The 13,470-nt window shown below is 35.0% G+C and overlaps 1 protein-coding gene across 1 annotated transcript; it reads right to left on the minus strand.

Annotated features, from left to right (window-relative positions):
* Positions 1-682: 682 nt before the first annotated feature.
* On the minus strand, positions 683-4,520 carry LOC114518664. The gene is made up of 5 exons (XM_028538669.1): positions 4,508-4,520; positions 4,299-4,361; positions 3,153-3,187; positions 2,755-2,783; positions 683-2,144 (listed from the first exon to the last, which is right to left on the minus strand). Exons 1-5 carry the CDS (start codon positions 4,518-4,520, stop codon positions 683-685), a joined length of 1,602 nt encoding a protein of 533 aa, XP_028394470.1.
* Between the last annotated feature and the right edge of the window lie 8,950 nt (positions 4,521-13,470).

The raw sequence follows: 13,470 nt of genomic DNA on the forward strand, positions 1-13,470 counted from the left end.
TGCAGAGGAAATCAATTAAAAATAAATGGTAATGTTGCTAATGTACCTGCAGATCTTAAGAGCACTGTTAGTATGTTACCAAGATTACCCCATGAAACTGGTACAATTAAGGTTCAGCTGAAAACCAAACTACAATACAAGAGTGCAGCGTTGTCGCTTAATGTTCGACCACATAAGGTTTTTCAAGCAGCAGCTTGGTTAGCAAGTAATAGTGCCCTTTATCAAGAAGAGGGAATTTTACTTAAGCTTGGCATGAAAATTTAATTCAGCAAGGTACTGAAGAAACATCTGATGATTATAATGTAGAGTTTCCCTGCGCGACTGAGAATATAGATAACTCAAATAGTGATGATTTTAGTGAAGGCGAAGCAGAAATACCAGCTGGTGTAACCGACACAATGTTAACAGCAACATATTTTTTCAATGACAGTGAAAGACAGAAATTTATAATTTTGTTCCTGGAGAAGGTAGCAGACCACTTAGCCTATTTCGTGATCAATATTGGGAAGAGTTAGCTTATCCTGGCATATTTTTGGGCCAAAAAAGACCAGAAGACAAACAACGATTAACAAGTGTTTACTACAAGTGACATTTGCAAATCAGAGTAAAGACGGTCTGACCGAAGAGCAGCAATGTGTGTTGAAAACATTTTTTTAAAGCAAAAAAAGCTTCAAATGAAAATTCAGTTAGGAAAGTCACAAATTACAAGAACCAGACATTCTTTAAACTGCTTGCATCTGTTGTTTTGGAACCACCGGTAAAACCCAGGCACAATACGTTCCCATTCAGACTCAAGGCTTTCAAGTTTGGCATCCAGGTCGCACTCATCTTCAGCGTCCGCCAAACCATTCTGGATAAGAATAGAATCCTGTGTACCATATATATCTGCCATCACTTTCGACTGTGATCGCTGATTGCAGCAAAGGGTCTTGAGCTTTCGAATGTCCCGGTCCTGCATATGCTGTGTGCACCAAAGTTTTTTAGCGTTTTGAAAAACATCACACAGGCCTTGGGAGAGAGCTTTATCCATATCGTGACCAATCTTCTTGATGCCAAGTAGCTCTGGCTTTTGAGCAACCATCTCGACCGCGAATCTGCGATAGCATTCTCTTGTTTTTCGGAAATGCCAAAAACTTGGCCCAGGAAACTCAGGATTTTTGCCGTTAGAATCTAGCAGGGCTTCATTTGTATACGTAGTATCTGTGAGCCAAAGACCCTCAACAAGTTCGAAAGTGGTATCAACTCGCAAGATCGACTCTCCATTGACACAAAATCGGTGCAAATCATTGAGCATGTTTGGAAGGCAGTTAAATGTTACGTACTCTCCCTTGGTGAACATTACGCTTTGCAGTAGATCATTGGACCGAAGGCATGATATTATCTCTTCTGCTTCGCTCATACTTTCGCTGTTACCACCAGAAGTGGATTCTGCATTCTTCATCAAAAGCTTTCGATTGTCGATCAGTTTTGGACTTGATACTGTCTCACTTACAGTGTCGGCTTTCTTCCTGGCGATTGCACTATAAACCTGGGCAGTTGACAAACCTTGCTTCAGCATACCGTCCACCTCTCTAAAAAGTTTTGGATCCTTTCTGAAGTACTGACTACTTGTTGGTTTACCGGCGTTTCCATGTCGAGGAAGAATGAATTCACGAGCAACTCCATCACACCACTTATACATAACAAAATAGAATGGTTTGGGCTCTTTCTCAGTCACGTCTCTAACAGTAACAATTGTTTGGGAAAAATCAGGATTATTTTTACTGGTGTGATATTCACGCTTCAGTTGAAATACCTCTTTCTCGGGTACTGTTTCTTTGATATAACCTTTTGAGTTTCTAACGTTTATATACCAAACACCATTCTCATTCTTGTGGGCAGTCTGAGAACCTTGTTTGTTATATGTATAGAATTTCGTGACAGAACCTTTCGAGTTGTAAGCGCCATTATCGTCCGCCTTTGCAGATGTTATTGGTATATCTTGGGCATTTAAAGTAAACGTTTTGTTTACCCGTATGCCCGACGGTTTCTCTTTAAGTTCGTAGTCTTCTGGATTTTCTAGCAGGATATTTAATATGGTGGCATGATCGCCATCTTCAACATTCTCGATGTTTTTATCCTTTTTAATATTGATGTTGGATTTACTAAACAATATGAAACAAACTGTTTATATGACCTGCGTTGTCTTTCCCAATCGTCGTTTTCAAATTTTACTTATTACACATTTATTACACATTAAGTTTTAATATATCGCTGTAATTTCAGGATTGGTGATAACATAAATACTCAGCCTCACAAACAGGCCCGCCAAGAGGGGAGACAGGGCCCCCAGCTAAAAGGGGCCCCAACACGGTCCGAAAATCTACCGGGTGTACTTAAAAAAGTACTCCGGTTTGATTCATAATATCAAATCAGTTTAATAGATTCACTTGTTTAGAAGTTATTGGGAATCAGATCAGAGCACCTATCTCGCTACATAGTTCTGTTTTCTTAATCATGGTTTAGTTTAGATTGTACATAGTCATATTGCTTTTAATTAGTAATAATAGTATGCATGGTGGATATCCTTTTATTTTAACATAAGCGTATACGGGACCTTTTTTTTGGGGGGGGGAGTGAACATTTTGCTCAAGGCAAATGCCGTAGAAGCGGTAAGGCAGTCTATTTCTTTAAAGAATCATGGAAACTCCAATTTAACCATTTTACCATTTTACAACTCAGACGATTGCCCTTATGCATATTCTACAGACTTACCAGGATGAAGGTTCTTTTCTGCATGACTTCTGTAAAATACATGACAATTTGTCAAATTATGCTACGTAAAATCATACATTTAACCAAGTATCAGTTTACAAGATTCTCTACTTGATGAGTACAAAATCAAGATGCATTAGATATAGTAAATTTAAAAATTGTATATCAATGTACATGATCTAATGTTGTTTAAAAGTCTGTCATTGAGTAAGTTATTAATTTAAAATTTAGTAGCAGCAAAATATAAACTTCCCACAATTTGGTCATGCTATACAAATTATTAATCATTATCATTATTCACTTCTTTAGAAATTGATTTTTTTCACAGTCTATGAAATATTTGCATAGCATGACTAAATTGCTGGGCTGGCTTCCTTACTGCTTCCCATTAAACTAACCTTTTTTGCGTCAAGTGGTTGTATAATCAATGTACCTGGAAGATCAACAAAATATATTTCACTTAATATATTAGTTAAAGAAATATGTGTTTGGAAACTCCACCGTACAGTAATGTACGGTAATTGTCAGTAAAAATAATAGTGAGCATAGGCAAGTGACGTTTTTGACAACATGGACGTCAACCGGAAGTAAAGTTTACGTTTTTCAACAACAATCCTTGACCCAGTCTCCTAACTTTATTCATGCCGTTCGTGTTGTCAAAAACATCACTTGCTTAAGCTCACTAATAATGAATCCGTAGCCAATGTTCTGAGTGTAAGCCAGGGGCAATGGTTGCTAATTCCACACAGCTATTTACACCTGGGGGGAGGTTAGCAAAAACGAGTTAAAAGTCCATATGCATGTGTAGTCATGAAGCTCCACATGAGAAACAATGAAAACCATTTCATAGAATGAGTAGCCGAACAGCTTTTACTTTGTAAATGGGAACCAAGATATAGTAGGAAAGTGTAAAATACAAGGCACTATTGTTTTAAATTATGTTACGGAAAAAAGCTTTTAAAAACTATTTCAACCATTTCAGTCATTTTAGCTAAGTACTACTGTTTCTTTTTCCAATCAGCATTTGGAAAAAGTAAGAAAACCTTATGTGCAATAGCACTAATGTGGGTTTTCCCTTATTCTACTTTCTTTACCACCAAGCCTCACTTTGGTGTAAAAGAAAGGATTCGCAGTAATGAATAGCATCTGGATACACAAGCATACAGAAAAACCTGCATAAGTGCTATTCCTATATTTTAATGACTAAATAAAAGAGTGGAACTCAGCTTAGACCTTTGCCTTAATTCAACCTTTTACTTGGTTGGCTTTGGCACTTTTGGCTGTTTTTTTTTATACTATGTTAAATCATTTTGTTTTCTCCTGTTAATAATAGTATGTTTCAGAATACAACTTTTTTGGGTGAGGGGAATGAGGTTTCAAATCCTCCTGCCCTGTATTCCCCCACAGGGTTTACATTCACATGTACACTAGAAACCGGCCATGTCTTGATAATGTTACGTAATCAATATGCAACGGCAGACACAAATCTCATTTAGCCCAATATAACGTTTGAACTAGGGAAAGTACAGCTCTTAAGTACTCACCGACAGTCACACCACCATCATCTGAACTCTCAGACGTGTCATCCGACAAGACAATACAATTTTCTGTATAAAGGTAAAAATAAACATGTCATTTACATTGTCAAATTAGCTCAAAACAATAGGTTATTAAACATGATAATATGATACCTTCACATATTGAAAATCCTAAATAATTATGCAAATTTTTGTAAAAAAAATATTGTACATACCTTCGCTCGACATGTTTATCGCTTTTATCACACACATGATCAAAATTAGCGGGAAAATGTAGGACTTCCACTTGGGCATACTATCCCATATTTTCAATCGAAAAAAACAAATAGGAAGCACCACTGTGGAAGCACCAGTGGTTATTGTGGCTCGTTGTGAATTGTTGTGGATCGTTGTGTGTCGTTGTGGATCATTGTGGGTCGTTGTGGATCGTTGTGGGTCGTTCCAAGTTTTAGTAATTACGTAAAAATTAACCGGAATTAACGGATTTAAAGGTAATATCACTGTATAGGATTGTTGAAACGTACTTAAAAGTTTTCTACAAGCAACCCCTGTTAAGAAATAATAAAACTTATACATAGCCCATGATATTAAAACGTATAGTGAATTAACTAAATCAGTATGATTAGTGCAAAATTAACGAATCTCTCCTAGGAATGTTAGAGGTAATATTACCGTATATGATAGTTCCAAGAGTTTTACACAATAAACCCCTGTATACAAGCGAAAAATTAACCGGGATTAACGGATTTTAAAGGTAATATCACTGTATAGGATTGTTGAAATGTACTTAAAAGTTTTCTACAAGCAACCCCTGTTAAGAAATAATAAAACTTATACATAGCCCATGATATATTAAAACGTAGTGAATTAACTAAATCAGTATGATTAGTGCAAAATTAATTAAGGGTAAAATAGGAATTCAAATAACAATACGAAATTATTCGTATTGTTGATGATAATCGGGGTTCTGATTGGAATCTTACGTTCCAATCTCGTAGTAATTATACTAGTATAGGTTGGAATCTATGCCAAATTCTATTCTTTAGTTAAACGTGATCCAATAGTTGGAATTCTAGTTTATCTTCATTAATTTCCAGTTACACTCGTATTGTTGATGATAATCGGGGTTCTGATTGGAATCTTACGTTCCAATCTCGTAGTAATTATACTAGTATAGGTTGGAATCTATGCCAAATTCTATTCTTTAGTTAAACGTGATCCAATAGTTGGAATTCTAGTTTATCTTCATTCATTTCCAGTTACACTCGTATTGTTAATGATAATCGGGGTTCTAATTGAAATCTTACGTTCCAATATCATAGTAATTATACTAGTATAGGTTGGAATCTATGCCAAATTCTATGCTTTAGTTAAACGTGATCCAATAGTTGGAATTCTAGTTTATCTTCATTCATTTCCAGTTACACTCGTATTGTTAATGATAATCCGGGATCGCATTGGAATCTTACGTTACAATCTCATAGTAATTATACTAGTACATAGATTGGAATCTTATTATACATAGCCCAACATATATTAAAACGTAGTGAATTAACTAAATCAGTATGATTATAGTGCAAAATTAACCAATATCATCGTAATATCACCGTATATGATAGTTCCAAGAGTTTTACACAACAAACCCCTGTATACAAGCTAAAAATTAACCGGAATTAACGGATTTAAAGGTAATATCATTGTATAGGATTGTTGAAACGTACTTAAAAGTTTTCTACAAGCAACCCCTGTTAAGAAATAATAAAACTTATACATAGCCCATGATATATTAAAACGTAGTGAATTAACTAAATCAGTATGATTAGTGCAAAATTAACCAATCTCCCCTAGGAATGTTAGAGGTAATATCACCGTATATGATAGTTCCAAGAGTTTTACACAACAAACCCCTGTATACAAGCTAAAAATTAACCGGGATTAACGGATTTTAAAGGTAATATCACTGTATAGGATTGTTGAAACGTACTTAAAAGTTTTCTACAAGCAACCCCTGTTAAGAAATAATAAAACTTATACATAGCCCATGATATTAAAACGTATAGTGAATTAACTAAATCAGTATGATTAGTGCAAAATTAACCAATCTCCCCTAGGAATGTTAGAGGTAATATTACCGTATATGATAGTTCCAAGAGTTTTACACAATAAACCCCTGTATGCAAGCGAAAAATTAACCAGGATTAACGGATTTTAAAGGTAATATCACTGTATAGGATTGTTGAAACGTACTTAAAAGTTTTCTACAAGCAACCCCTGTTAAGAAAATAAACTTATACATAGCCCATGATATATTAAAACGTAGTGAATTAACTAAATCAGTATGATTAGTGCAAAATTAATTAAGGGTAAAATACGAATTCAAATAACAATACAAAATTATTCGTATTGTTAATGATAATCGGGGTTCTGATTGGAATCTTACGTTCCAATCTCGTAGTAATTATACTAGTATATGTTGGAATCTATGCCAAATTCTATTATTTAGTTAAACGTGATCCAATAGTTGGAATTCTAGTTTATCTTCATTCATTTCCAGTTACACTCGTATTGTTAATGATAATCGGGGTTCTAATTGAAATCTTACGTTCCAATATCATAGTAATTATACTAGTATAGATTGGAATCTATGTCAAATTCTATTCTTTAGTTAAAGGTGATCAAATAGTTGGAATTCTAGTTTATCTTCATTCATTTCCAGTTACACTCGTATTGTTGATGATAATCGGGGTTCTGATTGGAATCTTACGTTCCAATCTCGTAGTAATTATACTAGTATAGGTTGGAATCTATGCCAAATTCTATTATTTAGTTAAACGTGATCCAATAGTTGGAATTCTAGTTTATCTTCATTCATTTCCAGTTACACTCGTATTGTTAATGATAATCCGGGATCGCATTGGAATCTTAGGTTACAATCTCATAGTAATTATACTAGTACATAGATTGGAATCTTATTATACATAGCCCAACATATATTAAAACGTAGTGAATTAACTAAATCAGTATGATTATAGTGCAAAATTAACCAATATCACCGTAATATCACCGTATATGATAGTTCCAAGAGTTTTACACAACAAACCCCTGTATACAAGCTAAAAATTAACTGGAATTAACGGATTTAAAGGTAATATCATTGTATAGGATTGTTGAAACGTACTTAAAAGTTTTCTACAAGCAACCCCTGTTAAGAAATAATAAAACTTATACATAGCCCATGATATATTAAAACGTAGTGAATTAACTAAATCAGTATGATTAGTGCAAAATTAACCTATCTCCCGATAATGTTAGAGTTAGTATCACCGTATACTATAGTTCAAAGAGTTTTACACAACCAACAAATGTATACAAACAAAAAATTAAACTTATACACAGCCCATCATAGAAAAACACGGTGAATTAACCAAATCAGTATAGTTCCTGCAAAATTAACCTATCTCCCGATAATGTTAGAGTTAGTATCACCGTATAATATAGACACAACCAACAAATGTAAACGAGCAAAAATTTAAACTTATACATAGCCCATCATAGAAAAATGCGGTGAATTAACCAAATCAGTATAGTTCCTGCAAAATTAACCTATCTCCCGATAATGTTAGAGTTAGTATCACCATATAATATAGTTCAAAGAGTTTTACACAACCAACAAATGTATACAAGCAAAAATTAAACTTATACAAAGCCCATCATAGAAAAACACAGTGAATTACCAAATCAGTATAGTTCCTGCAATATTAACCTATCTCCCGATAATGTTAGAGTTAGTATCATCGTATAATATAGTTCAAAGAGTTTTACACAACCAACAAATGTATACAAACAAAAAATTAAACTCGGTGAATTAACCAAATCAGTATAGACTATAGTTTCTTCTAAAGTTATACAAAGCACATCATATAAAAACACGGTGAATTAACCAAATCAGTATAGTTCTTGCAAAATTAACCTATCTCCCGATAATGTTAGAGTTAGTATCACCGTATAATATAGTTCAAAGAGTTTTACACAACCAACAAATGAATACAAAAGTCAAGCAAAAAATTAAACTTCTTCATAGCCGATCATATTAAAATTAACGTAGTGAATTAACTAAATTGCTATGATTAGTGGTAAATTAACCAATCTCTCCCGGAATGTTAGAGTTAATATATATTGTATTAATACATTATGTCATTATATTATGCTATCACACGCTGCATTATTTTATACCAATTCATTATACTATGGTATCAAACATTGCATTGCATTACCAGTACATTATACTATGGTATCAAACATTGGATTGTATTATACCAGTACATTATAATATGGTATCAAACATTGCATTGCATTTACAGTACATTATACTATGGTATCAAACATTGCATTGTATTACCAGTACATTATACATGGTATCAAACACTGCATTATTTTATATCAACGCATATTATGCCATCATATTAAAACGTAGTGAATTAACTAAATCAGTATGACTAGAGCAAAATTAACCAATCTCCTGATATATTATAGTTGAAACGGATTTAAGAGTTTTATACAACAAACACCTGTATACATGTATGAATGTAGAAACACCTGTATAAATAAGTACTTTTGTGGGTAAACTACTGATCAATATACCTTGAGTGAAACAAATGTTACATTCTGATGAAATGTTATTTAAATTAGTGATTTTGCCTAAATCAGAATTAAGGTACAACTACGACCAATAACCTGATGCTAGCCACACTCTCCAAACCTGTCCAAAACACCTACACAAAAGACGTCTCTACCACCATTCTTGACACTGCCAGCACCTCTAATCAAAAACATGAACAAAAACATGAAAAAAAAAGCCGCCACAGCAGTACCCTTCAACCCCATACAAACGCACCATCCACACCACCCATCCACTAAACAACACCACACGCCCACGAAACAACACCACACACCCAACAAACAACACCACCAGCCCCCTCAGGTTTTCGGAAACAGCCACATCCCCACCCCAAACGAACCTCCACCCATCAAACCAACACAAACACCATACCAATGTCCAACGAGACATTACAGCAACCCATCCGCAAACGCCTGGTGGGGACAGACACAGTTCCTCACATACAACATGTTCATGAAAGAAAGCAATAAAACATTTTTCATGACCACTCAACGGAAAGCCACCCACAAAAACCACGATAAACTCTTGACCAAATCACACAACAACAATCTATAGTCAACCTGACAAACCAGACACTCCACAAAAAAGTCAACTTCCTTGACACAACAGTATACTAACTTCTCAAAACACCTCAACCACCCTATACATCAAACCCACCAATCGCATGCCTCTCCTACATAACAATTCACATCATCCAAACTCCTGCAAAAAGGGCCTCATCTACAGCCAAATGTTAAGATGCAGGAGGATTATCACTAAAGATGAAAAGTTTCATCAGAAAGCTCAGAATCTAAGAGTAGCCCTCATAGGAAGGGGCTACCATGACAAGGATATCCTACCACACATCAACAAGGTGCCACATCAATCCAACTACTCTCAAAAACCACTTCCACCAACCATACACGCACACTCCCATTTGTCATACCATACAACCCAGACCTAAAACTTACACACATTCTCCTACAACACTGGCAATACATTCAAAATGACCCCACTCTATCACAAATATGGCCAAATCATCCCGCTGTGGCTTATCAAAGACACAAAAACCTAAGAGAACATTTTGTGCGCACCAAACACATCTAACCATTAAGTCACAATACCACAACACACACACCTACCCCCGGATATACCACATCACCTCCACCCATACATATATCAGATGTGATTCAGCAAATATTTCTATTTTAACCAATAGCATAGCTTTGTTCTTTAGAAAGCATAGAAAAGCATTGTCCAATTGGACGAAAGCTTCCGAACACTGCGACACGTCCCCAAATATACAACGCTGTGGCGCGGAAGTTCCAGATTTTTTAGTATAGAAGCAAAATATGTAAAGATTTCCTGCGCGTGTTTTTTTTCTCATCAGATGGTCATTAATTAAGTAGTTCTCGAATAGAAATCGCAACATGCCTTGTATTTGAAACATGTACTTGAAATTACAATTGGTTGAAAAACGAACCCTTTTTTTCAAAGAATTTTAGAATTATTCCAGTGCCGAGTTATATAGAATAAAAAAAAGGCTCGCAGTCTTTACGAGGAACTGCCTTCTCATTGGCTAACTTTTGAAGAAAAACTGCTTCTGAGAGCTCCGCATCATTTTCCGCGTTTATTGTCAGTAGTCACCAATTTTGTAGAAGTCGTGCCATTACAATTTAACATGAAATATTGCTGTGCCTTCTATGAATGGCCAGCACTACAATATGCACAAGCAACCAAAGGAATGCACCCAACTTGGTTAAATATATGCCTCTATTCTATTTCTCTTTTAAAAAACCCGCTTACACCAGTTCATGCCACTCACTTCAGCATTTTAGGTGCAAAGTAATACAGAAAGATGCAATTTAGGTGCCATAGAGGAGTGAACCTAGGTTTTGCTACAATTTAAGTTTAAAAAAGAGAAAGTTATTAAGAGTTATTAAGAAATATTTAGGTAGTTTAGCTATATTAAAACGAACCATGCTTACTCAACAAAACGCAGATAAATAGAAGTAAATAGAAGTCATCCTGGCGTTGTATGATAAAGTGTAACACTGTTCGTCAACAACAGCTTTGACAATTGTAATTGAAGTTGAACTTTATTGATTGAAAGGTGAAAGGAGGCTGATGTTTGGTAAGTATTAGTTATATTACTATTATAATATTTCAGTATATGAAATTTCAATACTTGTCAATGTGCGTGCCATGCATGGATCAAGATGCATCTGACATCATACGACAAACCTAAATGTTATCATGTTAGTCTGTTAAATCTTGGGTCTTAAAACAATGTGTATCGACTATGACGATATATTATATATTTCACTGATGAAAAGACAATTTGCGCGAATTTACCGTTTGCGTGAACGCACAATTTGTACACTTTATATGCCTTTATAACACAGCTACTAAGCAAAACAAAACTCAGCGCCGTCCTGCGAAACTGTAATTCAAGATATAATTTGTTCACGTAATTATATCTGAAAATGCGCAAATGTGTATATGAATGGTATTAACGCGGTACAGTCTTTGGCCTTGTATATACTGTGTAGCTGACTAGCTGACAATGCCAGACATTGAAATACGACCCGACTAATGTCTAGGTTACGCCGTTACGGTATGTTCCGTGGGGGTTGATTTTCCGTTTTTGTCTCATAATTATGCACTTTCACAGTTTCACTACACCACTGCACAGTAATTTATTAAATTAGCCTGCAGTTTATTTTATCAGCCGCAAAACTCTGAGATTTTTTTTACTGAAAATGTATTTCTAAGACCCAATTATATCCAAAAAATGGATAACAGATAAAATAAAAAAAAATCTAATCTAAAGGTTTTCATAATGAGGGGATGGGGGCCCCGCGCTAAAAATCTGCTACGGGCCTCGCGCGAGGTTAATCCGGCCCTGCCTGTTAAGAATTAAAGTTTTTACTGTCAATAAAAATATATCTGCATTAAGGTCTACTTCACTGCTCAGGCCCCACATTGTTTACATCGAATCTTTAAAAGTCCACACAATGAATACACTAGAAAACTACCATCCCCACATTGTTTACACACGGCGCGTCCCCGTTATGGTGATTTCATTTTTTTTGACACAGGTCCCCAGAGGGGCATAAAATTTTCTAGTCCACAGGATGACTTGCAAACAGGTATTAATGTATATGTGTATATATGTGGTATTAATGTATATGTGTATATATGTATATATGAAAAAATAATAAAATTTTAATTTGTTTTCAATATTGCCTCTCGATAATTTGTAGTCAGTATTGTTTAAAAACAATACACTTGATAATATAGTTAATGCTCTCACTCACTGAAGAAATGCTGTGACTTCTTCAGATGTTCTTTGCTGATGATGTCATAATTTTGGATTATAGGCTCAAGGGTTATGTTATTAGAATTGGTATTAGGTAAAAATGACATCACCAATAATCAACCTATGGATGTATGTGATACAAACTACAAACAGTATACTGTTTCATTTGATTAAATCATATGTGCAGTATACATTAATATGTAGGATGTACTGTTGATATATTCAATATGACCTTGCCAGTGTTGTAATTTGAACAGTTGAATAGACAAATCGAGTATTTGGCATTCACATGTGATTATTTGGAATGTTGATGCTGTATACAGTGCACCATCAGCCAAATGTAGCACACCAGGTGAACAAAATATTGCTTGCAGCAATGGCAGTTTAGATGATGATGGGACTGGTTTATTGGAGAACTATAAGCCTTGATTACTGGAGTGATGATTACTGGAATGTCATTAGGGTTTAGGTTTAACCAAGTACAGTGGAATAACAATTTTCGAACTCTGTTAAGATATTGGCTTCTAAATTCCAGTACAATTGACCAATTGGAAGGTGACTGGATGTGCACAGGTTTGATAGTATCTAGTATTGACAAATTAAATTGTTTGAAAATGAATGAAGGCTAGGATGCAATACAATCAATAATAAAAACAAGACGCCGGCTCAGATGTACACTCATGCTCTAGGGATTGTGTTCTAGGGATTTAATAGCATTACTTGAGGGACACAATCATGGCGTGTTGTGGGAACCTATAGCGTAAATCAAGGCTTTATGGTTACCCTGGGCCTGGGAGGATAGTATATGGTAATTCACAGTTGGTACGGTATTTAGTAGACATTTTTGTATGCAATATCAATTATATTGTATCGAGGTGACAACAGCATCGTGATCAGATAATGAACGTGTACTACAGAATTTCTAATTGTGTGGAACGAAGTTCGTCTTATGTATACATGATGTAATAGACTACCAGTAGAGATAAATGTGGGTTTGGTTACAATTTGAATATAATTTAGAGATTCCATAGAAGAGCTAAGTGGCTGACTTTGAGTTTCATTAAAATAATTAATATTGAAGTCGCCAAGTATCATGTCAATTGTAGGAACATTGAGGATAGACTGTAATGCATCTATATATTGCAAAATATTAGTGCTGTGCTTTCGATACAGTAACAGAAACAAGTGCTGTTTGTGCA

Source organism: Dendronephthya gigantea, unplaced genomic scaffold (genome assembly GCF_004324835.1).
Source record: "Dendronephthya gigantea isolate DGI-Jeju-01 unplaced genomic scaffold, DenGig_1.0 000011F, whole genome shotgun sequence".
Lineage (NCBI taxonomy): Eukaryota > Metazoa > Cnidaria > Anthozoa > Malacalcyonacea > Nephtheidae > Dendronephthya > Dendronephthya gigantea.

Coding starts and splice junctions, on each gene's coding strand:
- LOC114518664 (XM_028538669.1), bottom strand. Junction 3,188..4,298: donor TGATGGTGGTGTGACTGTCG/GTGAGTACTTAA, acceptor TTGATCTTCCAG/GTACATTGATTATACAACCA. Junction 2,784..3,152: donor AACCACTTGACGCAAAAAAG/GTTAGTTTAATG, acceptor TGTATTTTACAG/AAGTCATGCAGAAAAGAACC.